This window comes from Exophiala bonariae, assembly GCF_035927105.1.
Source record: "Exophiala bonariae strain CCFEE 5792 chromosome Unknown scaffold_56, whole genome shotgun sequence".
Taxonomy (NCBI): Eukaryota; Fungi; Ascomycota; class Eurotiomycetes; order Chaetothyriales; family Herpotrichiellaceae; genus Exophiala; species Exophiala bonariae.
The window spans coordinates 21,727-47,213 of NW_027042531.1; the positions used below are offsets into that span (position 1 = coordinate 21,727).

Consider the following 25,487-nt stretch of genomic DNA (forward strand, 5'->3'; position numbering starts at 1 on the left):
GATCAATGCAAGTGAGCTACAGGCAGCACAAAGGTACCCACGGGTGGGAGCTTGAATATCGAAGATGGACCAGAAGCTGAAGTTTGGATTGTCATGTGCGCTAAAAGTAGTTCTCCGACCGTCTACGCTACCAAATTGAATGTGAACTTTTGGGCAAAAGCACCAGACTCAATGGGTAATATTGTGATTTACAATTGCATGGAATACACGGCGGGCATGGTCGGTCCCCTTCTATGGCTTCACTTTCGGAAATGTCCCTGCGAATTTGCCCATTTATGATGATTTAGCCTCCTGTGCTGCCAGCTCCGATGCAGCTGCAGCGTTGGCCTCGCTCAGATTTTTAACTTCTCCTTGTTTGCCATTCTGTCCCAGCGTCAGTCGAACCTGGTTCACAGGACACGTATGGTGCTGCTGCTGCTCACCTGCCATTTGGCGAATCTTAGGTCCATCTCTCCGCGTCTCTCGGCTTGTAATCTTGGGCCTTCCTTCAGTGAACGACGAACCACTCGTGCGGCAACGGCGAGGTATCGGTTGTAGCTGTGAGAATCAGTACGATGAAAGCGGCGGAGCGAGCAATGCTGCATACGTTATACCGGCAGCTTTCCAGGCGAAGGCCATCTTTGCGGTGAGGAAGCTGAGGAAGAGGGAAGATTGGTTGAGACGTGTAAATTGGTTGTCGATGTCGGAGTGAAGCTCTTCTGAACTCCCTGCAAGCTGCAGCTGCAGATGCAGATGCAGCTTCGAGAACTGCGGTTGCTCCTCTTGGTGCCAAGCTTTTACAAGAACGGAACAACTATTTTGCGTATCTCGACTGCTTTTCCAAAATTAACACTCCTCCGTACTATTTCAGGTCCTTCCTGAACTTCAAACTCTACCTGAATGCTACCTCGTACAAGCATGGTGTGTTATAGAAGCACACCACGAACGCTCGTAGCAGGCTTTGATCTCATTTCTTTCACCTATATAGACGTATGACTCCATCAATCAATCAAGTAGACTATGAATACAAAAGGATCATTACGTCAAGATATTCCAACAAAAGAATGACTTCTGATCATTACTTCAAAGCCTACTTCCAAGATATACTGAAGCACTATCAACAATCTACCGGTATTCTCGAGTGACGACATCATGCCCCCTCCCAGCTCTATCAATTCCTCACACATAAATGAAGTCAATTGTGGACTCAGCTGTGTATCGGTGATCACCATTATGAGTCATATCGTCTCTACTCTTCAAAGGTGGCCCTTAATTTGCGGCGATAGGAATGATCTCCCAACGCGGAGCATTGACAATGATAGCCATGAGACTATACGACACAAGTCCAGCAATTGGCAGTGTGAGGATCCATCCGAAATAAATCCATCCGATCATGCGCCAGTTGATTGCCTTGAGTGTGCCACTGCAAAGACCTGAAGCTTTTGTCAGCTCTCTATCTTGGCAGCCCCGGGAGAACAGATAGGAAAGACTCACCAACACCGACAGTTGCCCCGGTGATACACTGTGTTGTCGAGATCTAGCAGGCGAATTAGTACTGGGAGAACAGTATCGTGTAGTATAACACTCACTGGCAAGGCAAGACGTGTAGCGATGACAACAGTCAATGCAGCACCGAGTTCCATGGAGAAGCCTCGAGAAGGCGAATGGAGGGTCAGTCGGTTGCCTAATTGTCGCATCATGTTGTATCCATAGGTGAAAAGACCAATTGATATCGCAGCACCTCCATAGGCTAGAATCCAAATAGGCACTTCACTTCTGGAGCTGACCTCATTGTTCTGCCAAATACCAAAGATGGCGGAGAGCGGACCAACTGCATTGGAGACGTCGTTTGCACCGTGTCCAAAACTAGCCACTGCGGCAGTCAAGCTAAATCGGAAAATGTGAGCGATGATCCTGCAGTCTTCGTGAGGGATATGGAGTGGACTTACACTTGAAGGAAGGAGTACAAATGCTCCGTCTTGTTGTCGTAATGAGGCACATGAACGTGAACCTTTGAAAGATCCTTTGCCAGGAAGCTTGCTGCAAATCCCTTGGGCTTGACGGTGGCCGATTGTTCCTCGACAATATCTCGGTTAACACCACGGAAGAAGTAGTAGTGGGCGCGAGCCAGGAATCCCTTCTTCGTCTTCCATGGATACTCTTGAGACTTCAGCTTGGCCTTTTCTTCCATGGTGAGGTTGGCCTTGCTCTCGTGTCTCTCTTCGACGGAGCTTGCGGAGGCACCAGAATCGGTGGAAGGGATTTCGTGCTTCACTTCCCGGTTCAGCTCGACATTACCCACAGCTGCAGATGGGGCGTCACCAGTGGGTACGACGGCTTCGGGGGTGCCGTAATTATGGCCACGGTAGTAGTCCTGGATCACGCTGCCAGCATGACCTTCGGGAATTGGTGGAACAGGGCCACGGCGCCAGAGCAAAGGCCTGTATCCCAGCGATGTTAGAATGCTGTCACGGAATGGACCAGCGACACAACAGTTTTTGATGGGTCACATACCCTTTGACGATCTCCCATGATTTCAAAGTCCAATCCTCCATAACCAGGCGGCGGTAGAGGAATGGAAGCAGGAAGATGGCATACAGAACTACAACACCGGCGGAGGCGCCAAAGATTGTTCCGACAGTAGGTCCAACACCCCAGTCGTCCAAGTCAAGAGAAGCGGCTGGACGCAATTAGCTGCTTGCCAACGGTACTGCAATGGCGACATCATACCTCCTTTCCACACGATGGACATGGTCAAAACGCCAGCAGTCACTGCAAAGTAGACGGGAATCATCCACAACCCATTGTGGAGGGGACGCTTTCGCTCCAGAACGGCATATTTGGTGATCAGGAAAATGATCGCCGCAAACGCTCCCGAGATTGCTGGAGCGATACCCCAAGCTGCAAAGACCTGAGAAACTCCCTTCCAGGTCCAGTTGATACCCCCGCCACCGAGAGTAGCGAAGCCTGTTCCGATGATCCCACCCACGATCGAATGTGTCGTCTATTGAGCAACATTTGTAAGTAACGTGGACTAAAATGATGAGTTAAAGTGAGAAAGGAGCCTTACGGAAACGGGAAGCCCAATCTATTACTCGATTAGCAAGAATTCAAAATGGAAAGGATTTGTCTGAAGCTAACCTTTGTCGCGAGAGTCAACCATCTGCAGAAAAATACAGGTGAGTCCGATGTGTCTTCAAAGAGCAAGGAATTTTGGAGCCTGGTTTGTCTTACAATGAGCTGCCAACCAAAGCACATAACATGCCCAACATCAGAACCGAAGGGTTTTGTTCGAAATCGTCGACCTTGATGATTCCATTCTTAATCGTTCCAGAAACACGGGCACCGGCGAGCACAGCGCCTCCGAACTCGCAGACTGCCGCAATACACATCGCCTGTATCATGGTCAAGGATCGAGAAGATACGGACGTCGCAAATGAGTTCGCGACATCGTTGGCTCCGATATTCCAGGCATCGAGAAAAGAAAAAAGCATACCAAAGGCGAAAATGTAGTCATATTGTGGAAGAGCCGCCATATTGAACGATATAGACGTTAAGCCGTTGAATAATATCTCGGTTTCACCGAATATGATGCCAGGAAGAAGTATGCTCACAGAGAAGACTCTGTCCTCAAACCGTCCTGAAAACACCCATGCTTGCCATTTTATACCTCCCTCCCATTCATCACAATATCCACCCCACGGGTAAGCTTTTTGCAAAAAAAAAATGTGCCCTCACATGTTCGCACGTCTGCACGTTTGCATGAGTGGTAAGACGTCAAAGATCAGTACCAATAGTACCCGGGAGTATTGATCAGTTCCACTGTTTGAAAGTGACACCCAAGAGATCCAAGCCTTGCCAACCTGACCCCTCAGCCTTGGGATGTCGTAGTTTTAGAGATCTAGGAGGATCAGAGAGCAGTCGCCGAGATGAAGTACCCACGGACTTCGGAGAGCCAAGGTCGTCTCGACAACACGTGGGTGACTGAAAGCTCCCTAATTGATGATTGCTATCGCATGCCAATGGATTGTAATGCCTTGGCCGTAACTCTGTACCGCGTTTGGGTTTTGATCAATAGCGGCCGTGTTGTTGGACATTGAGGTTGCGGCGAATAGGTATATCCAAATGGAGGACGTGGGAAGATGGGAGAGCCTGATTGGATAGCCTGGGGGACCACGAATGATAGCCAAGAGCACCGGATCCACTTTTATGCGAACAGTGGGTGTAAAACTCCTGTAGAATTGCATTACGGGCCCGTGGAGCTTGAAGCTCAGCAGAAGGAAAGACACACGAAGAGACAATAACAATTGTACAAGTTTCTTTGTAGGTGGGACTGATTGGCAATGTACCGATAGTGACCCTGTCCATCCTGGAACGAGGCGATGCATGGCAGCCGATAGCACGAGGAACCTACTAAGTAGGTCAAAATCCGTATCCGGTATCTACTAGTCAGTGATCGAGCCACTCGATGTCAAAGCGCGTCGCGTCCGAGGAGTTGATTCCAAGCATCGATGCGATTGGACCGGAGCTCAAACGTAGATCGCCTTTCCCGAGCCGCCACATCGCTGAGTCTCACAAGTTTGCCTGTTGGGCTGATCATTGCAGTCCATGTACGGGAGCGAGAACAAGGGGGGCGAATCATGTTCCAGTGATCGCAAACTACTAGGTTTTGCTTCCCTCAAGTTCTCACGTCGCGGTCAATATGATGGTTGTCTCCTTGGATGGCAGGCGAAGACGATCTTCAATCATGATTCAGATTATCACGCGGCCTGTAAGTCTCGCAAGATGGAGACAGAGTCATCGATTCGGCTGATCTCTGCCATGAACCATGCTTCCCGTTGTCGCCACTGACTCAAGACTTTCAATTCAGCGGCGGATAGAATATCCTCTTCTATCCCTTGAACATCAGTCCTCTCAATTTTAGTCAAGGTTGTGGCGAGGCGGCATCGTTCGACCTCCAACCGCTGAAACAATCTTGACATGGTTTTGTAGAGCTTGTTGAGATACAGCTTTCGCACCCGCTCAGCATCATAGAACCAGAGGAATATTGTCCGATTTGGCTGTCGTTGCGGTTCTCTTGGAACTTCCTGCAGTTCCAAGAGACCTGCCGTATGTAAAGAGGCTAGGCTTTGTCGAAGTTCCTTGGCATTGAGCAGACCGAGCTCCTGCAGATTTTTTTCGTCCAATTTACCCTTGTCACTCAACATCCGCACAATCCTCAACTTCGGATCGCTGAAAGATAGGCCTTCAGCCATCAGGCGCATAAGCTCCAGGTTGCGGAGATAGGCATACAACGCTCGTTGGTGGACAAACCAAGTGTCTATGATGTGATTGTATTCGAAGAAAGAGAATGGTCCTTCAGCTAAGATTGAAAGATGACGAATGACATCCGACCGATCATGCGTGCCATTCAGAGAGGCATGGGCACCATTGATAGGTCTGTCCTCAGACCATCCATTTGTGCTTGGCTTCGTCTCACGAAGCGAGTGAGCGTCATCGGCGCGCATGTCTTCCACTATTTGATCGATGTCCAGGGCCTTTGGTTTTTCGGGACCATCATTCGGTGAAGGTGTGCTCACAGAGTTGAGGTGCAGATCAACCTGCATAGCTGCTGCTTTGGCGACCTTGGAAGTCAAGCGGCCAAATGTCTTTTCTGCCGCCTTCGCAAGCGATCGGTTACGCAAGGCATATGTCAAGCTAGAGTAGTTGGCACAAAGGATACTCTGGGGAAGAATCATTAGACGTGCAATATGAAACACTTGGTATGGAACCGTACCTGCTTGGAGCCTTGGTTCGCTGAAAGCTCCCGCAAGACGTTATCTGCAGAAACCTCGTCAATCAATCGAGCCTCAAGTTCTTCAAGGACTCTTGCATCTTGGTCGATTTGTGCCTTCTTTGTCTTGGCTGCAGAACCACCTCCGTCATTGTTGTTCATCTGGCGTTCAACTTCCTGCCATGCGTCAAAGGTCGACCGGAAATGTGCATCCCGGAGTTTGGTAATGTAGCCGTTGTCGATGAGATGTGCTATGCTGTTTTCAAAATTGGAATGGCTCATGTGACCCGAATCCAGGGTTGTCGAGTCGTGCCGATCACCATTCACTTGCTGTGAGTGAATCTCAATATGTCCCGGGCTGTCATCACCACAGGTTCGAGCTTTGAGTTCTCGTACAGTTGCGTAACCCAACACAGTCAATTCCCTCAATATATATGCAGCTGAAGGACCTCCAGTATCTCGAGCGAGTTCAATCAGACGACCTGATCTCAATAGCATATAGGCGTTCTTATGGTTGGCCTGATAGGTCGATAGACCATCCGGATTAGTATGGTGATAAATCAATCGGAGCTGAATTGAAGTAGCCAGTGCAGATTTTATTTGACGTAGAGGCAGTCGACATCTCTGGGCGATTTGTGGTGCAGAAAGGCGACCTCGTTGGGAGAGGATCTGGAAGATGCGCTGTATCGAGGTTTAGTATCAATTTGGAGTGGCCACGTCGTTGATACTGACGGCAAGCAAAGAACCATAGACATCCTGGATGATGTTACGGCATAGTTGGGAGTAGTCCTGGGTGGCATTGTTAATGGCGAGTCACCGAGGACCTCCTTCGACTCCCTACCTCCATCTTGAATGTGTTCACGTGACCATCAGTAGAGTGAATTGGCGGAAGAACTTTACTCAGTCGCTATGGGAATTAGACTTGACTCCTTGTCTGTGCTAGATGACGATTCGTTCCCACTTACCTGACAGATAATATCCAGGGTACAAGATGAGAAAGGACTGTTGTACACCGGCAGCCTGACCCTGAGTAAGAAGGAGTGTAGGTAGGTCTTTGAAATGGCTCAAGTTCGAGGTTGTGAAAAAAGTCATGGCAAGGCAGGAGCAACTCGAGTCTTGGCACGCTAGTGGTCGCCGTCCAATACGTGACTTCCGAATTGCAGCTTAGAGAAACAGCTCCTTCCTGCAGTGCGTCGACTTTCTGAAAGACACTGCACTGCACTGCACTGGCACGTCGACCACTTCCTCCCCACCCTCTGCACCACACCACGCCTACCCTCCTCGCGAATCGTCATGGCATCACCAGCTTCGCTCGGGTCAAGAGCCTTACGAGCTAGCCATCGCCTTTCCCAATCCGCCATCCAAACCAGAGGTCTCGCTGCAGCCGCATCTGGTAGCTTTCAATATGAGACCGGAGATGCCTCTGGTGTCAAATATGCCAGCAGAGACCTGCCCGGTGCCACAACCACCCTAACCGTCGTTGCCAAAGCTGGAACAAGATATCAGCCTTTGCCTGGATACTCCGATGCTCTGGAGAAATTTGCTTTCAAGGTGGGTAGTACGTGCTTGGATCGCAGGAAACAATCAAAAGCAGGAGCAGGATTACAGACAGGACTTTGTGCTGATCAGTTGCCAGTCAACCGCCAAACGATCAGCCTTGCGAATCACAAGAGAAGCCGAACTTCTTGGTGGTGAGCTTTCCGCTTATCATTCTCGCGAAAACCTCGTCCTGCGCGCCAGATTCCTCCGTGAAGACCTACCCTATTTCACCGAGCTGTTGGGTGAGGTTATCACCAAGACGAGATATACCAGTATGTTATGGACTAGGAACGAGCATCCCGAACCCCCCACTGACTATCCCAAGCACATGAATTGAATGAGGAGGTCGTCCACGTTATAAAACTCGCCCAGAAAGGTCTCCTTGCCAATCCTCTATCTTTAGCCATCAACTCAGTGCATGCGACCGCTTTCCATCGCGGACTTGGAGAGCCTCTGACTGCCACATCCTCTGTACCACTCAAGTATCTCGACGCCCCAGGAATAGCCGACTTCAGCGATTCCGCCTTCTCGAAATCCAACATTGCCGTGGTCGCCAATGGAGCAAGCTCTTCCGAGTTCTCCAAGTGGGTTGGAGAGTTCTTCACCGACGTCAAGGAATCCGGTTCTAAACTTTCTAGCCCTACCTCAAAGTACTTTGGCGGTGAGGAGAGAATTGCGCATGGGTCTGGAAACACAGTAATCCTCGCATTCCCCGGTTCCAGCTCATTCACATCTGGTTCATCATACAAGCCTGAGATCTCGGTACTTGCAGCACTCCTGGGTGGCAAATCCAGCATCAAATGGTCCCCCGGTTTCTCATTACTGTCCAAGGCTGCTGCTCCATATCAATTTGCTCACGTATCAACTCAACATGCTCCCTATTCTGACGCCGGCCTCTTATACATCACCATTACTGGAAATGCTTCCCACGTTGGTAAGGCCAGCAAGAGTGTGGTCGACACTCTCAAAAAAGTCGCAGCGGGCGATGTTGCTGAGGAAGATATCAAGAAAGCTGTGGCCCAAGCGAAGTTCCAGGCCCTTGAAGCGGGTCAACAAATTGACACTGGTCTGGAGGCTACCGGATCCGGTTTGATCTCTGGTGGAAAAGCATTCCAAAGTGACGAAATTGCCACTTCGATTGAAAAAGTATCAACAGACAAGATCAAGGCTGTAGGTCCCCCCCGTTTGCGCTTCTGGTGAAAACATTCCCTTTGCTGACTCATTCTACTCAGGCTGCCAAATCACTCCTGGAAAGCAAGGCATCGGTCTCGACAGTGGGTGATCTGTTCGCCCTGCCTTGGGCGGAAGACCTTGGATTGAAGGTTTAAGCCTGAATTTCGATTTTGGAAGGAGTAACAAGAACAGTAGGAGAGGCGGCCAAACGATTGCAGAGTGGTCTCCGACATGTGAGGTGTAAAACTTGTACATACTTAAGGCGGGACCCAAGAAAGATTCACCAAATTACCAATAAACATCGTCATCACTTCTATTATTCTTACCAGAATACCGCAACTACAGAATTTTCTGAAAGGGCCGTAGCCATCCTGTTGAACACAACAGCAAGACAATCGCGAGCTAGCTGAAGAGCTGGAAGCAAATGTTGCGCAATAAGTTTACAACGTCGACTCACTTTATCACAAGACACACTGGGACCGACGCTTGGTGCCAACGATAGTACCTACCCCGAGAGGTCTAATTCACCGTACAGAGATACCTAAGTAGGTCAACTCGGACATCGATTGCATGAATGAAACGTAGCGAAGTCAGAAGATTGAAGTACGGAGTCAGATCTGATCGACAAACAAGTCTTTGATTCGAATGTAGCTGTAGACCCGTGACTGAATGAGCATGATTTGATCAAGGCATAAATTAGTGCTCCTTTTCTCCTTTCCGTTCAACATGTCTAGCAGGAACAACCAACGACGAACATCAGAAGACTCGAACATGCCTGTCTACCACAAACTTCCAGAGGCCATCGACTATGATTATCCAGATGCCAACCCGTACCCACGACGTGGCAGGTCGGCAGCCCCAGATTTTGATAGAGACCGGCGCGAGGCTCAAGTACGATATGATTTTCACCAAAATCCAGTCTACCGCCCGGGGAACGACAATTTCGACCCTCTTCCACATGAGCATGCAGGGCGACCTCGCTACGTTCAAGACCCTAATGAACCAATTCGAGGTTGTTCCCGAGGTCGTGGGCAGAGGGTGCCGCGACAAAAGGCCGACTACCAGAAGTACCGCGGAGAAGGTAGATCTCTATCTCGAGTTGACCAGGCCCAAGATTATTCTAGAGAACCTCGATTCGTCCCGGATCTTGATGAATCACCTCGAGCTCGTCAACACTATCGCGAAGATACACGTCCACCGCAGCATCCCCGTGGAGAAGTCCTACATGGACGGGCACTAAGCCATCAGCTTCATCAAGATGACGGCTCAAGAGAACGCGACGAAAAGTGGGGAAGGTTTAGGAATCGCGAAGGTCCTCATTACATAAAGGGCCAGCACCCGGAAGGAACACGGGGGCGGGAGGACATTTGGCCGCTGGAAAATGACCGTAAAGGAGTGCATCGTGGAAGGGCATCAAGCCAGCAGCCTCGTCATGGTGTTGATTCGAGAGAACGAGATCCATACTCTCAAGGCGTAACGGATTATGACGATCAAGATCCAAGTTTCCATGGAGACAAACATCTTGAAAAATCAAGTCATGAATTCCCACGGGTAGAAGAGGCCTGGCTCCCTCGATCACAAAGTCATTGTGGATCAAGGCAACCAATCCTGCGGAACGTCGAACACGAAGCCCAGCTGGAACAAGATCAAGACGGTTTCCTGGGTGTTCCGGAGATTCGACCCCGTCGAGAACGAAGCCTCAGTGAACAACGGGAGGCTCCAGAGTTTGGTGATCTCCGGTCCCTTCGCCGAGCAAGAAGCCTCAGTGGGACAAGGCACCCAGTTGCGGGTCGGGGACACGCTCTCGACGACATCGGCCGCTGTTATCCAAATCGTCAAGAACTGATCACATTCGAAATCAATAATCGCTGCCAGGACCATCAAGTGTATGTCCTTGAGGCTCTTCCACCAAGTTCCTACGATTCTGCATGGCTAGGATCTGCGAAGCGACATCGCAAAAGCCAGGCGCAGCTTGTTTGGCATCCGAAAACCGCCAGGTTCACGCGGAAGCGAGAGACACAGCGAGATATGATCAATAAAGCCTTACGCGCCATCTTATCATGAGATCTGCCAATCACGCTCCTGGTTCAATGATTCCGGCAATTTTTGGTCGAGAGTTAGGGTAGGGTGATATTGGTGGTTAGAGAAAGGTCGCATGATAATTTCAGGTATAGGCTTGATTTTTGTGTCAGTGCTTGAAGGGCGGTATTGCTGCACTTTGCGTTGGTGGCGAGAATGGGTTGTATGATATGTTGAGACTATAGCTCAGTCCACATATTTGCAGCAACGGAGAAACCACGTCCAATGAAATGCTTGGAGAATCCTCTTGTCATGTTCTTCGCAAGAACTTATTACACACCGACATCGAGTTGGAGCGACCCAGTAAACAATGCAGTATCAGTGAAATCGGCGAAAATCTCTGGGAACAGTTCCTCGATCGATGACTGGCCATGCTGTGCTAGAAAATCATCCTCAGATAATTGATCTCCCATCATGCTATCGTGTAAGTAACCTTGATTTCCCATATGGTCATGTCGCAGGACTGTAGGAGGTATGCTTGGCGTCCTCAAGAGGGGGGTCTGCGGTAAGGAATCCTCGATCCGCTTGAGGACTGATTCACTCTGTGATAAGGCAGTCTCTGCCAAGTCCCATTTCTCCTCCTCGTGAAATCGTCTGAGACAGTCGACTAAGGTACGGGCACTGGTCATGCACTGCGCTCGGACATTCGAGTAGCTCGTTTGTAGTGCACACCGCAGTAGTAATGTAACTGCAGAAGTGAAATGATGTGCATTGTATGGTAACCAAAAGCCCAACAAATCTTGTTTGTGTAAAGACGTGACAAATCGAACAATATCGTCGGCCGCAGCCTGGCAGCCTAGAAGCCAGGAAGAGGCCGGATCGCTTTCTCTTTGACTGATCTCGTGCCAAGCGATTCGACGAAGCAGCATTCGAACGGATAAATACGATAGCTGCAAATTGACCAGACCAGGTACGGGTGGCCTGCTATGGAATTCATTCAGATTCAACCAACTAGGACGACTCTCCATCCACCGGTTAAGTTCAATTTCGGATCTTGAGGTTTGTTCGGCGGCAATGCTGTCATTACCAGAACGAATATGGTAGATGAGTGGCAGAACGTCACCAACGATTTCTGTAAGGCGACACAATTGGATGTAGACTTCTGCTGCTCGAGTGTGTCTGCTTGAGCCTGCTCTTCCCAGTGTGAGTAGATCCACGGTTGGGAATGGAACATCATAGTGGCCTTTTGAGATGTATGGTGGAGTGCCTTGGGCGAAATTGAACCAGCGATCCTGAATTACGACTCCCCACCAAGCCTTCCAACGAATTCGCTTCTCCATGTCACTCATCTTCCACTCGCTGCAGTCGTGGTTCAGCCCTATCGAGTGCGACAGGGCAACGGCACGAGCAACATTAGCAACATTGTTGACCAGACATCGGGATGGCCGCCCAGCGAGATTTATGCAGATGGCGATGATGGTGGAAATGTCACTCTTCTGCATGTCGGCAGTATTTGCGGCAACAGCGACCTGCCACGCAGCGTCTTGATCTGGTCTAGCGTGGTTCGCTAAAGCCGGCGAAACGTCCCAGTAGAAGAGAGCTTGACTGATGAGATTGACGTAGAAAGTCTGAGGTAGGGAGTTCCTGTCCTTGATACGGGACATGACGCAGTCTTCTTCTGTGACGGGATAACATGGATGCGCATGATCATAATAGTTGGTCAGTAGTTTCTCGAGGAAAGGTTCGACCTGTTCCAGGAGTTTCGCTGGTAAGTTCGTAGAGCAATTGCATTCCGTGGGACTTGGTCTTCTAGGAGGAACTGGAACATGATAGATTGGTTTACTAGACTCGCGGCGTCCAAGGTTCGGTTGGATGGGAACATGATGGGAATGCCCATTCACCTGGGGAAGGTATTGGTCTAAAATCTGTGTATCTCGAGCAATGACGGGCCCAACGATATGGGAATACGTCTCAGCAGCCTTGTCGTCCGTAAGAAGGGATCGATGGACAAAACCTATTCTGGGAGTGACGCGGTCGTCCTTTTTGGCAGTAGCTGAGGAACAAGGCACACCATGCATTCGACAAAGCAGACAAGCCTGGCCTGGGACTTCAATTGTACATCTTGAACGACGTTTGTGACAACGAGCACAAGCGGGGTATTTGTGTGATCGATAGGGACGCGCCGTCTTCATGATCTTGATAGACTCCCAAGTTGGGTTTGGTTTGGTATTGCCCGAGCCTCCAAGGGTAGATGAATGAGTAGACGACACAGGACTCTCAGTGCGAGTGGGAGGAGTGGGAGTGGTAGGACTCGTGGAAACCTGAGTCGGTGTGGTGGAGCAAAGACTCCTGGGTGGTAGTTCCTGCTTGACAAGCATCTTGCCACGTGACTTACCACCGGGTGACTCATCACCTGCCTTGGCCGTATCACATGACCAGGATTTTGCTATGTTGAATTTGAGATTATCTCATTCCCAGTGCATGAAATTTCAATCAATCAATCCTTCAGTCAGGGGCGTCGGTGTGCAGTATTATAAATTCACAGTGCCCGCTGTGATGTCCAGACTAAAGAGTATCCTTCGCCCCAGATAAGGGCTTACCATCCCTCCAACGCGGCTGATCGAGTTCTACCTATGTTGGCTCGCTAATGTAGCTGAAATCAAGTCCCTGTCGAGCCATTCTCTGCTGGACTCAACCCTCCATTTTCTAGATATGCAATGCAATCCTCTCGATGGGCTGGGCGCATGAATTATCGAATCAAAGGTATCATTTCGCCGACGAACTCTGCAGCAGCTCCAATCAGAGAGTCATTTCCCCGCTCCAGCTCCCCCTCTCAATAAGGGTCTGATGTGTACCGGACCATAGGGAAGTCATGTTTCCCGTCGGTGGAACTAGAGCCCGTCTCCCTTCCCTATCTATATTACACACTGTTGGGTCTTTGCTGGGACGCAGTATGACTGTATGGCCTGCGAACCAGTCAGTAAGCCTAAAATAGCATCCATCCTTGAGCATATATCGAAACAGGATCACCACCATGGCGCCAATGATTCAGGACGATCCCGCACCGACCCCATCTTCGGATCACAAATCTTCCGAGGCACCACCGACTCTATACCAGAATGTAAACGAGGATAGCCTTCGAGTGGGTGCCAAGGCATGCTTGGTCAACTATGGTACCAAGTTCGAGGAAGACATCGTGACTGGTAGCAAGGGTCTATACGTCTACACAGCCAAAGGCCATAGAGTGCTTGACTGGACATCAGGACAAATGTCTTGTCTGATTGGACATGGACATGAGGAGATTGTGGCAACCATTCAAGATCATGCAGCGAATCTCGACCACCTGTTCTCGGGCATGATATCGCCGCCTGTGGTCCACCTTGCACAACGCCTGACTTCATCCTTGCCTGTTGGCCTCGACAAAGCCTTCTTCCTATCCACCGGGGGTGAATCCAACGAGGCAGCGATCAAAATGGCCAAGGTGTATACAGGCAAGTTTGAGATTGTCGGTCTCGGTGCATCTTGGCACGGCGTCACCGCTCAGGCGTTAGGGACGCAGTATCACTTTGGGCGTAAAGGTCAAGGTCCGCTGATGCCAGGCATGCATATGCTACCGCCTCCCAATGGGTATCGTTCAATCTTCCGGAATCCCGACGGTTCATATGATTGGGAAACTGAATTGAACTACGGTTGGGAGCTGATAGATCGCGCATCATGTGGCTCTCTTGCGGCGTGCATTGTGGAATGCATTCAATCTTCGGCTGGTATGCACGTCCTTCCTCCTGGATATCTCAAGGCTCTCAAGAAGCATTGTGAAAGGCGTGGTATGCTTTTGATTGTCGACGAAGCACAGACTGGGATTGGCCGTTGTGGTGATCTTTTCGCAATCAACCATGAAGATGTTGTGCCCGATATCTTGACCTTGAGCAAAACACTTGGAAACGGGATTCCATTGAGCGCAGTGGTCACAAGCCATGAAATTGAACGGCTGTGCGCCGAGAGAGACTTTTGTTTCTACACCACCCATGTTAACGATCCGCTACCGGCGGCGGTAGGAGACAAAGTCCTGGAGATTGTCCTTCGAGATGACCTCGTGGCCAATTCGCGTGCCGTGGGCGCCCATTTACACACGGGGCTTCTAAGACTTCAGTCGCGATATGGGTGTGTCGGGGATGTGCGCGGCCGAGGCCTCATGTGTGGATTGGAGATAGTGGGTGATCGACAGAACAAGACGCCCGACCTCGATCTCGCACAGATGCTATCGAAGAAGATGTACTCTTTGGGGCTGTGGGCAAATCTGAGTAGTCATGCGAGCTTTGGTGGTGTCTTTCGAATTGCGCCGCCCATAGTCATCACCAAAGCGCAGGTCGACCAAGGGCTTGAGATCATGGAGCGTGCATTTGCGGAGACGCCGGGTAGCCAGGCTCTTTACTAGCTCCCTAGGCAAGTCTGCGCCATACAACACTTTTAGTTTCATTCACGAGTACCATGATTCTGGGAGGCAGAATGGTGGGCTTAATTTGTTAGACAAGCGTATTTGAACGAACGGCCGAAGACTGGTGGAAGACGGGAGAGCCAGAGACTTCGCCTCCTGTAATGATTTCATATTTGTTAGTTGATGGCCCTCCAGGCCTGACCCCGAGGCAATACTCAATACTCTACTCTTCGTGCTCAGCCACATTCCAAGCTTGATGACGTTGCCCATCTGCTTTACTCTCTGAACCCCACCAACCAGAATCGATATCTCCTATCCCATCGTGCCACCCCGCACCTATTCTGTCTGTACTCGTCCATAACTACCCAATTTGATCTCTCCTCTTCGGCCATCGATCGAGTTGGATAAGACTGTCTCCTAGCTGCCGTCGCGCACTTCCATCTCTTATCTTCCTCGTCCTCATCATCAACGATCCCTCAGAAATCCTACCAACACCCTTCCCACACCTCACGCCGTCAACTGATGTCTGATTTTCTACCGCCGACAACCCCACCTCCTCCGAAAGTCCCAGAAGGCTGGAAGGTTAGTTACCAAATCATTCGTTGACATCTCACTGATACAGTCTTCTGCAGGCAGTATGGAATGACCAGTACAAAGAATGGTATGCCCCAGAGTCTCGCGCGTCCTAACACTCGATCTTGGGCTGACGCTCTGCTGTCCACAGGTTCTATGTGAATCTCCACACCAAACAGTCGACATGGGACAAACCAACAGAACCCGCGCCACAACCCGGACATGACGCTGCCCCGGCAGCCCCGCCACCTTCCTATTCCGCCGGCACCAACGATCCGGTAGTCGGCGACGTCAAAAGGCCACTTGAATCTAACAACCCCTACAGCTCATCGTCTACACAGCCCGGTGGCTCCCACGAGACCGACGAGCAAGTCGCCCGCCGCCTACAGCAGGAAGAAGAACAACGGAATCGCGGCGCAAGTGATGGCTACTACCAAAACTCGTCTACACCACAGCCACCCGGGATCCAAGGCGGGTATCCTGGTGCCCCTCAACCCATGAGTCCCGACCGCGGCTCCTCAGGAGGCAAGAAAGGATTTCTCGGGAAGCTGCTGGGCAAGGCCAGTGGCGGTGGTTCGTCTGGCTACGGTCAGCAGGGAGGTTACCCCCAACAACAGCAATACGGTGGATATCCCCAACAACAGCAGTACGGTGGATATCCCCAACAGCAACAGTACGGCGGCGGCTATCCTCAGTATGGGCAAGGTCCCGGATATGGATACGGACAGCCAGGTCCAGGCTATGGTGGTGGGGGATACGGCGGTGGCTATGGTCGACCTCCACCACGCAAAGGCGGCATGGGTGCAGGTGGTGCCGCCGCTCTCGGTGTGGGTGGTGGTCTGCTAGGCGGTATGCTCATTGCTGATGCTGTCAATGATGGCCAACAAGATGCCTACCAGGATGGCTACGAAGATGGTGGTGGCGGTGATGACTTTGGAGGCGGAGATTTCTAGAAATCTCAGCCAAGCATTGGAGGAGGGCCCTCGTCGCAATGGGGAGGCATTTGCGTGTGGCGATGGGTAGGCCACCAGAAGCGAATCGGTACATACGGCCTGTGCACTTGTATTAGATATTATGGACACATTTCCGACACATGATTCTGATTCTCACAACCCGAATGCCTCACTCAGGAATGGGAACAGGGAACAATAGAAATCAATGAACATTTTATTCCGGCCGTCCAGGAATTGACGGTCGGGACACTTCTATGGTCCCTCCTCGAATGCCATACTCGACAGATGACCATGAGCTGGACTTGTTGTTGGTTGTTGAACAGTTACTTCGTGATCAGAGCTCTTGCCTCCCTTTCGCTGATACCCATCACACTGACCAGATAGGTGATGCTAATCGTCTCCGCCAGCTGTTTGCGCACCAGTTCAAACCGTTCGAAACACCCTGCCTTTACTATCGCTCGTCTCTTAGGATCCACCGTCTTGACACGGATCTTGAACACCCCGCTAACGGGCCGATGGTCGCTGGTGTGCACCTCGTGCCGTCGATACTCGAGCTGCTTCACCCGCCCTGCTCCGCGATACAGCAGCCGGTCGCACCATGCTGGCGCACGTTTCTTCTCGCTGGAATCATAGTTGTCGCTCCCCACGTCGTATTTGTACGTCGGCGCGAACGTGATGGGTAATTCGGTGAACGGGCCCAATCGGAATCCGGATACCCTGCGCCGCGACACCATGATTTGGTCGCGCTCAAGCAGCTTTGACAGCTCGCCTCGCTTGACCATCGAAATCACCGTGTCGCGTGGTATCGCATCGATCCGGTAGTTCAGGTCTCCATTGAGTATGCAGATTTCATGGTCGAGAATCTGCGTGCCATCTCCACCACCAATGTACAGGGAGCTACGCTCGTCTGCGTCGGGCTGAGCCGAGAGTGCCTCAGCCTCCAGAATAGATGCGACGTCGTTGTTTCGATGCGATGTTTGAGTCTGCCCGGCTGCGAGATGGCAATTGATAAAGCAGATTGAGCTGTCATCTAGGACAAAGCGTGTGACCAGAGCACCCTTGTTGCCATAATGCCCTTTCAATCCAAGCTTGACATTGGCTCCCTCGAGACTTCGGACGTTTGGTCGCTCTTCCTGCCGGACCAGTACACATTGGAAGAGTCCAATCATGCTTGACGTGTGCAGTTCCGAATACGAGTATTGTTTGCAGTAGCGACTGACCATCTTGATTAGATAATCCCGCCATTCTCGATAGACTCGGCTTTGGTGCGCCTCTGTCTTAACATCCTTCTTCTTCCCAAATCCGAGGATGCTTTTTGCTGTCACAGTACGATCTTCCAAGTCGACGACTTCTTGAAAGCCAAAAGCCAGGATCTCTGGAGGTTCTTCTGCGTGGATCGCGTCGGCGATGAAATCGTTCCGAATATCATATGGCGTGGAGGCCCCGACATTCCACGTGATGACAGCCGCCCGAAGCTCACGAAACGTGCAATATTCGACATCACGTTCTTGCATCTCGCTTTCAATCCAGTCCTCCTCAAGAGATGCGTCCCAAAATCGCACAAAATTGTCATGGCCTATAGTGACAACCTGAAGCTGCTGTAAAGCCCAAACACTGCTGGAGTCGAGAAGAACTCCAGTTGCTGGTCCAATGTGCGCACTCCAATCTTTCTTGACCTTCCAGGGGGATGAGATGGTATCATAGACATAGATCTTGCCGGTTTTGAAGGCCGCCCACAGTGCCCCACCCACAAAAGTCATGCTGTTGATCTTGTAGTCACTTGCTTTGACATTTCCAACACAACTGAAATCTTTGGTGGAGTATATCGTCACCCTGCCGTCAATGTGGCCAAAGTAAGCCCTTCCTCCACCTTCTGGTGTGTGTGTTCCACATGTGATATCGCCAGTTCCATGCTGAGACAGCGGTTTGGTTAGTGGTGCAGGGTTGCTGTCGCTCCCCGATTGGTAAACCCGGATCTCCTTATTCGTAGCAATCCAAAGCCTACCATCAATCGCCATAGAGAACGAGTGCCCTTTGGGAATCTTCAGCGAAATGTGGCTATACTTGAGGCTAGGCACTCCAGTCTCGTCCGCTTTCCATACGAACCACTTTCCATCATCGTCCAATGTCCAGATGTCTCTTTGATTCCGGACAATCCGGACGATCTCTCTCCGATTATGTGAGGAATTTGTAGTTATGACCGAGTGTGTCTCGACATCCACTTCCATAATCTCACCAATGTTGGTACCCAGCCACAGCCTTCTTCCCTCACCCATCAGATCGATCGCGGGCTTAAAGACCACCGCCGTTACTTTTACTGTTTCGCCGTGATTTAAGCTCATGATCTGTTCGCCAGAGGACATATCAAAGACGCGAGTCACATAGCCGGTCGTACACAAATATTTGCCGCAGACTTCGGCGATACGTGACTCGGATTTGGTCGCGATTTCCCAGACTCCCCGTTTGCGAGTCGGAGGGCGACGGTTCGTATTTGTGGCGTCTGGATACTCAGACATGATAGTCGAAGGCTCTTCGAGACCATCCTCGGCATCATCTGAATCGCCCATTTGGGTCCTAGCACTAGCGACAGGGCGCTGGATATGATCTCCGTTAAAGTTGTGAGTGCGGGCCGGCGTGGACTTGGGTGAGTCAACATCATCAACACTTCCACGCTTGGGCGGAGGCGGGAACGTGGTGTCTAATGGAGTCGTCGAGGCACGGGCTATTGGCTTTTTACTCCGGTCCACTGGGCCCGCGGCTGGTGGAGGTGGCACAGTGCGAATTGTGTTTTTGGACTCGTTGGAGGGACGCGGCGGAGGATCCATGCGCCGTGGAGGAAGACCAGGCCGCGGTTCCTCATCGATAGGGAGGATTTCTTGACCACGAAGCGTCCCAAAGCCAAGCATGCGAGCGTCGCGCGGTGGCAGTGCCCGGGCAGGTGGTTGAGGAGACATTGCGGGAGGCGGAGAAGGAGCATGTCTTATCGACTCGGAGACGTGGCGAGGTGTCGCCCTCGCGGGAGACAATCCCATATCTCGAGGATCTCTGGTTGGTTTCTCCGACACCGTGTTTGCTCTAGCGGGTAAGATGGTGGACTGGCTCGAGGGTTTTGTATCGGAACCGCCAAAGCCGAGGGTCCGAGCATCTCGACTTTCCAGCCCAAGCGGCTTGCTGGCGAACCCGAGGAAGCGTGCATCTTTGGGCCTGTCCACAGCTGGGTTGGCTGGAGGGGACATAACCAAAGGAGATGTTGTGCGGATGGGGCCTGGTGGGTGGTCTGAAGACCGGAGTATAGATGCCAGGGCCTGGGGTTCGGGACTTCGGGAGGGCGAGCTTTCGTCACTACTTGGGGGAGTGCTGAATGGCGACACTTTTGCGTCGAAAGAGGGTCGGCGGGCGTCCGGGTTCAGGCCGATGTGGGGGGGCATAGGAATGGCAGTTGGTTTGGTAGGGATTTTTGGCTTGTCTGCGCGATTGATGGGTGGAGGTAGTTTTGCGGCCGGTTTTGTAGCGTCAGCAGCGCCTGTAGCATCGGCAGTGGTCCTTTCCACAACCATGGAGGGATCTGATCGGTCGCCGCTGGGGGCACGTGGAGTGGGAGGTCTGCTGGAGGCTCTGCTGGAGTGCTGTGAGATGAGTTCACGGACTTTGGCAAAGGGGGTGTCGTCTACGCGCTCAGGAGATCGAGAAGCACTCCGGTCGAAAAAGGTACGAGGAGGCGATCGTGGGGACTCGACCTTGACCGCGGGGGTTAACTGCGGAGATGAATGTAGAAGCATGGACATGGGTCTCTTGTGGCCAGGCTTAGGAGGAGACTCGGTGCCCTTTGTGGGAGTTCTGAGGCCTCCATGCTGTGATTGAGTAACCCCAGCCCATGGAGATAGTGGTCTTGGAAGATCAAAGGAAGCCCGCAGAGTCGGCAGCGGAGAGGAGATATCGACCGGGCGCAGGACATGGGGAGAGGATGGAATGCTTCCTCGATCGTCCAATCTAGATTGGGATTGGGATGGGGTTACCTTGAGTCCCTCGAAATGAGATCTCAAGGAGGAAACGGGTTTGAAGGAAGCGGCATCAGTGTCCTTGTCCATGTTTTGTGCCATTTGGTGTCTTCATCGTCATGCATACGGAGGGGACGCAAGGAAGCGGGCAACGAGGGACGGGATATGGAAGTGTTTGATGTTAAAGAGCGTGGTGCATGCCGAGTTCTTCGAGCGCCTGGCAAAAGAGGAGCGAATATGGTGTAGATTTGGGGCGGGTCGTTGGAGTTTCCTCCACTGTAGTACGAGTACTGTCCGAAGGGGGTGCGGCGGGATGCAGTGAGACGAGGGACGAGAGGCTCGCAGACTGAAGGAGGCTGTGCCCAGACCGGATCAGCAGCGCAGGATGTGAGGGCGGATCAAGCAGACCAGCATCGGCAAAAGCAGCAGTAACGAGAACATGAACAGGGACAAGGTATAATCAAGGCGACACAGTATTAAAATGGTCACAATTAAATGGCAGGTGATGGGTGGTGAGGATCCAAGTTGACTCTGGAATTTGAAGTCGAAGTGGGAGTGGAATTCTGGCGCTGGTGCCGGTGAGCCTGAGGTGAGCGCGGGCACTCCGTTGACGCGTGTGCCCCTGGCCCCTCCCCTGTCAGTGGTGTCCTTACCTGCAGTACCTTGGTACTCGTAGTAGACTGCAATCAAAGAAGGACTTGACACTCCTACACTGGCACTCTTTAAACGCATGGAACAATATCATAGTAGTACATATACCGGCATATTAAGTCTGTCGATCAAACCATCAAATTTCCTTGTCACGTCATATTCTAAGCATACCCATGTGGTCATCACCAGTTTGGACGTGACCCCTGCAATCGGTTGATCAAGTGTCGCGAGTAGCTAGCCTCTTCTTTGGAATATGAAGTCAGACATCATGTCTAGGAGCGTGCGCCTTAATCATCTTACCTCCTCAATACCTCGTACGCCTCCTGCGTTTGCCCTTCATGACCCAAATTCACATCGCCCACCAAGATCCATATCACTGCGGCCATTGACACGAATGACAGATGCTGCAAAACCTGGCGTCCCGGGGCCACGCCTCAAGAAGCGGCCATGCTTTTATTCCATAATACATTTGGCGCACGACGGGCTTCACTTGCCTTGCTCTGGCAGATATGCTCCTCCAGCGAGAACAAGGTTCATGTTCGTGAACTGTGTCAGATAAACAGGGCTCTGCTTTGTCAAGAACGCCGAGATCTGGTCGCTAGTAACAACGGCGTCCTTTCCGCGCTTTTTGAGATGCGCACCTGCAACATTCCCTGCCGTCGTCCCCGATGTACTTGTTGCGCCACTGGATATGTTCAACCCAGCGCCTGTTGACGCCGCAACCCCAGCCCCACCAGGCCCCACTGCGTTGCCCACGCTGCCCTCGACTTTCCCTCCCGTCGTACCACCACTGCCGTCTGCCTTCGATGCCGGTGTAGCTGATCTCTTCGCGGGACCAGTCACGTCCCAGGACCGTACCGTTCCATCGGCTCCGCCAGACACAAGGACTGTAGACTCAGCACTCCAGCTAAGCGACCAGACTCCGCCTTTGGCGTGCCCACGCATCTTCTTCAGTAGCCGACCAGGCCCCAGATCCCAGAGTAGAATCACCCCGGTATCGTCGGCCGATGCAAGAATCTTTCCATTTCGGGAGCATGCCAATGCAGTCACCATAGAAATGTGGCCAGTGAACATTCGAACAGGATTGCCATTGTTGAGAGCCCACATGCGGACTGTCTTGTCTGAGGACGCGGTGAAGACATAGCTCGAGTTGGGATGCCAAGCAACAACATCAACGTCGTCGTCGTGCCCGGCAAGGATGCGAACTTGGCGAATGTGATCGGTTTGCCAGATCCGCCCAGTCTTGTCGTGGCCAGCACTGGCAAAATAGTGGCCATAAGGTCCCCATGAGATGGACCAGACTGGCCCAACATGACCCTTGTAGACCACCATGCATTGGAAGGTATCCAAGTACCAAAGTCGGATGCTGGAATCCTGCGAGCATGAGAGAAGCCACTTGGTATCCGTCTCCCCAATGTCACCACTTGGTTTCACTGTTGACGGGGCAAAGGCAACGCTGTAGACCGGCCCTGCATGACCAATGAGACGCTGCGAATTGGATGACTGGCCATTGACCGAGCTGCCTAGACTCGAGCCATCCAAGGTCCAGATTCGAATATACGACTCTTGAAATCCCGCCGCACAAAGTTTCTGGTCGCCAGAAAAGTCGAGGCAGATCATGCTGTCATGGGTGTTGTGGAATGTGTACATGACCACGCTGAGGCCAGGTCCAATACCGCCAGTGCGGGATTCCACCTTCAGTCGATCTCGATTCTCACGTATTTTTTGTACTTCCATGGCGACATCGCGGGCGGTCGATGGTGGAAATGGTATCTCTGCTCGATTGGGTCCTTCATCTTCGTCCTCTTGTTTGATGTTGAGCATCTCATGCGTCTGCAATAAACTCGCCTGTCCGTCCTTGGGAGGAACACTCAAATCGAGCTCGCTGACCTCAGCACGCACGTCTTCTTCGGCTTCCTTTTCCATGGCGAGTTTGCCGAGCTTCAGTGTCGCAAGATTGTTTCCAACGTTGGGATCCGTAGACGAGACTGCGTTGCCGGGTCGATGCCCGGGGATTCCTTCATCTTCAGCTGGCATGTCTTGACCCTCAGCTCCTCGTGCGATGATGGCTGCGAAGCTGAATCGGTCATCTGCGCCTCGCTCAACTTGGCGAAGGTCAAGGTTCTTTTCCACGATATTGATCAAGAGCTTGAATCCGACCTCAGGCAGGCTTTCCAGAAATTGCATGAGATAGGTAAATGCCGGTGAACTGAGCGACAGTCGATACTTATTGTCACGATAGAGTTTCGCGATCTTGTCCTCGCTGTGTTCCGGTAGAGTAATATGCTCGATACTTCGTAGGTCGTACTCGTGCTCCTTTTTGAAATCTTCACTAAACTTTTGGAAGAATCGCGTTGCATCTTTGGGATAGAACTGCTTGACCAGGTCGAAATAGGAATAGACGAAAAAAGGCCATAAAACTCGTGCCACTTCGGGTTTGTAAATGTCAAGCGCATCATCGGTCCACGCCTTCAACCGACTAAACATCTCCTGGTAGCGGGGCGGACCTGAGGTTTGAGGCTGGATAGATGAGTCCCGGGGAACTTCTTGATTAGAAGACTCGGCTCGTAGCGTAGCTTCGGTGCGGTGATAGCCTTTCTTCGCAAGGTAATCGATTACCTATGTAACTGTCAGACATTATATCCCAACCATTCTTGCAAGATGGAGGACATGAGGGTACACCACTTCACCAGGGGCTGACTAGCTGCGTGTTGCGATGCGGTCTAACATGAAAAGTGGACGCCATTCATGTTGTGTTATGACATATCCGTCTGACAACAAGATGTACCGCAGCCAATCGTTCATGTGCAGCCTCTGGTCGCATGCATTTAACGAATGGAAGAGCCATAGACGCGAATTTCGGTGCAAACAGGGTTCGCACCTGGTCAAAACGGGTTCAACAGACGTAGCCAAGCCTTTGTCGAGAAACACATCTGTCTGAAAGCCGTGACCGAGGTACGAACTAAGAAGTGACAGGGAAATAAGGAACGCAACCAGAGATAACTCACAATTTGATTCAGATTCTGTTGTGACATGCTGCCTCCACTACCTGTGCCCCCAGCAGCTGTTGTCGTTGCCGATGCCCCAGACACGGATACACTAGCCACGCCATTGACCAGAGGTGCGGCGGTTGGTGTCGTCAAGGGGACATTTGGACCGATACTTGCGCTCCGAGGCGCTGGGCTCGGCGCGTTATGGCCCGACATATTGACTAGGTGTTCATGCAATAATGATCAGTCTCTTGAAGGCACAGGATTCTGCGCAGACGGTGCTCGAGTCAAGCATTGGATGAGATAACAGTGATCAGATCTAGGTTGACTTGTCCTTTCACATTATTTCTTGACTGGACATGAAGAAAATGAAGAGAAGCTCGTTGACTGACTTCGAAGGTCATCGCGGTCCCCAACTTGAAGCCTGAGTGATTCACGGCGAGTGCCAAGAGATATTGCGCTAGTTTTGTTTTTGTAGTAGTCTCTCGGCATACCTTCTATGAGTAAACATACACCAATTGTCCCCTGCAGTGCCCAAAACACTCTGTCTCCCAACACCGAACATCGACCTTGAGAACACAGCTTATTAAAATGATATGAAGACAAAATCTTGATACTACCATAGGCGAGGAGCCTTCAATCGCAGATGCTGCAGCATGCCCTTCTCAGGCCATAATATCGCTCAGGAGATCGATCGCCATGGAGGTTGATTCTCTCTATTCCTCGCCCACATCTCGACCCACGGCTCCTTTAATCAGTCCCGCCCAGCGCATTACCGAGTTGAACGAAATCGATCAATCAATTTCGACTCTGCTTTCAGCTGCTTCGGACGCAATTGGAGTGCTGTCAAACTCTCCTCCCTCGGGTGTTGCAAGAAACCCTCTCCACGACTCCACCACAGCCCGCTCTACGTTCACAGAGGCTGCTTCAACGTATTTCTCAACGCTTTCATCGATCCAAGTCCGACTTCGGCGCCAGGTCTATGCTTTAGAAGAAGCCCACTTGGTGAAACCTGGAGATGAGGCCGATGCAAGGAGAGGCAGGAAGTTTGCAGGGGATACTGGTGTCTCAAGAGTTGGAGGTGGCTCTCTTGATCCCAGCTGGTTGAATGCAAGGGTCAGCGATGATGTCGCCGAGGGCATGAAGCTGGAAATGCTGTCGCGAACGGTAGACTTCATCAAGCGGTCAGAACGAAATGCAGAGAGTCAAAGCGAATCAACCACTTCCAGGCTATCTCCGAGAGCGACCAAGGACCCCAACATCCACTAGAGAGCAAGAAATGGCCTAAGCTTCCCCTGACACGCACCCAACAAGTTGCACCAGACTCGGTGACTATACTCTCGCTGGCAAATCTTTGACTGTTTCTAAACTCAACCCAAGCCAGACGGTACCCACGTAATCTGG

General features: G+C 51.4%; 11 protein-coding genes across 11 annotated transcripts; 5 read left to right on the forward strand and 6 right to left on the reverse strand.

Moving 5' to 3' along the window:
- Window positions 1–273: 273 nt before the first annotated feature.
- LTR84_011387 (uncharacterized protein) lies at window positions 274–618 on the reverse strand (the record flags this gene model as incomplete). The annotated part of the gene is made up of 3 exons (XM_064854919.1): window positions 274–363; window positions 423–537; window positions 587–618. 3 exons carry the CDS (start codon window positions 616–618, stop codon window positions 274–276), a joined length of 237 nt encoding a protein of 78 aa, XP_064699965.1.
- A 630-nt stretch (window positions 619–1,248) lies between these two features.
- LTR84_011388 (uncharacterized protein) lies at window positions 1,249–3,515 on the reverse strand (the record flags this gene model as incomplete). The annotated part of the gene is made up of 9 exons (XM_064854920.1): window positions 1,249–1,412; window positions 1,474–1,516; window positions 1,569–1,866; window positions 1,929–2,420; window positions 2,494–2,659; window positions 2,710–2,983; window positions 3,050–3,067; window positions 3,121–3,142; window positions 3,214–3,515. The coding sequence occupies 9 exons, from the start codon at window positions 3,513–3,515 to the stop codon at window positions 1,249–1,251; spliced, it is 1,779 nt and encodes a 592-aa protein (XP_064699966.1).
- Window positions 3,516–4,739: 1,224 nt separating this feature from the next.
- Window positions 4,740–6,599, reverse strand: LTR84_011389 (uncharacterized protein; the record flags this gene model as incomplete). The annotated part of the gene is made up of 4 exons (XM_064854921.1): window positions 4,740–5,702; window positions 5,756–6,433; window positions 6,485–6,541; window positions 6,594–6,599. 4 exons carry the CDS (start codon window positions 6,597–6,599, stop codon window positions 4,740–4,742), a joined length of 1,704 nt encoding a protein of 567 aa, XP_064699967.1.
- A 446-nt stretch (window positions 6,600–7,045) lies between these two features.
- LTR84_011390 (uncharacterized protein) lies at window positions 7,046–8,619 on the forward strand (the record flags this gene model as incomplete). The annotated part of the gene is made up of 4 exons (XM_064854922.1): window positions 7,046–7,303; window positions 7,389–7,563; window positions 7,617–8,461; window positions 8,524–8,619. 4 exons carry the CDS (start codon window positions 7,046–7,048, stop codon window positions 8,617–8,619), a joined length of 1,374 nt encoding a protein of 457 aa, XP_064699968.1.
- A 571-nt stretch (window positions 8,620–9,190) lies between these two features.
- On the forward strand, window positions 9,191–10,528 carry LTR84_011391 (uncharacterized protein; the record flags this gene model as incomplete). The annotated part of the gene is made up of 1 exon (XM_064854923.1): window positions 9,191–10,528. The coding sequence occupies one exon, from the start codon at window positions 9,191–9,193 to the stop codon at window positions 10,526–10,528; it is 1,338 nt and encodes a 445-aa protein (XP_064699969.1).
- A 287-nt stretch (window positions 10,529–10,815) lies between these two features.
- LTR84_011392 (uncharacterized protein) lies at window positions 10,816–12,861 on the reverse strand (the record flags this gene model as incomplete). Its single annotated transcript, XM_064854924.1, has 1 exon — window positions 10,816–12,861. The coding sequence occupies one exon, from the start codon at window positions 12,859–12,861 to the stop codon at window positions 10,816–10,818; it is 2,046 nt and encodes a 681-aa protein (XP_064699970.1).
- A 656-nt stretch (window positions 12,862–13,517) lies between these two features.
- LTR84_011393 (uncharacterized protein) lies at window positions 13,518–14,918 on the forward strand (the record flags this gene model as incomplete). Its single annotated transcript, XM_064854925.1, has 1 exon — window positions 13,518–14,918. The coding sequence occupies one exon, from the start codon at window positions 13,518–13,520 to the stop codon at window positions 14,916–14,918; it is 1,401 nt and encodes a 466-aa protein (XP_064699971.1).
- Window positions 14,919–15,440: 522 nt separating this feature from the next.
- On the forward strand, window positions 15,441–16,444 carry LTR84_011394 (uncharacterized protein; the record flags this gene model as incomplete). Its single annotated transcript, XM_064854926.1, has 3 exons — window positions 15,441–15,500; window positions 15,551–15,579; window positions 15,643–16,444. 3 exons carry the CDS (start codon window positions 15,441–15,443, stop codon window positions 16,442–16,444), a joined length of 891 nt encoding a protein of 296 aa, XP_064699972.1.
- Window positions 16,445–16,767: 323 nt separating this feature from the next.
- LTR84_011395 (uncharacterized protein) lies at window positions 16,768–20,544 on the reverse strand (the record flags this gene model as incomplete). Its single annotated transcript, XM_064854927.1, has 1 exon — window positions 16,768–20,544. The coding sequence occupies one exon, from the start codon at window positions 20,542–20,544 to the stop codon at window positions 16,768–16,770; it is 3,777 nt and encodes a 1,258-aa protein (XP_064699973.1).
- A 1,035-nt stretch (window positions 20,545–21,579) lies between these two features.
- Window positions 21,580–24,299, reverse strand: LTR84_011396 (uncharacterized protein; the record flags this gene model as incomplete). Its single annotated transcript, XM_064854928.1, has 2 exons — window positions 21,580–23,712; window positions 24,102–24,299. The coding sequence occupies 2 exons, from the start codon at window positions 24,297–24,299 to the stop codon at window positions 21,580–21,582; spliced, it is 2,331 nt and encodes a 776-aa protein (XP_064699974.1).
- A 483-nt stretch (window positions 24,300–24,782) lies between these two features.
- On the forward strand, window positions 24,783–25,352 carry LTR84_011397 (uncharacterized protein; the record flags this gene model as incomplete). The annotated part of the gene is made up of 1 exon (XM_064854929.1): window positions 24,783–25,352. One exon carries the CDS (start codon window positions 24,783–24,785, stop codon window positions 25,350–25,352), a length of 570 nt encoding a protein of 189 aa, XP_064699975.1.
- Window positions 25,353–25,487: the final 135 nt, after the last annotated feature.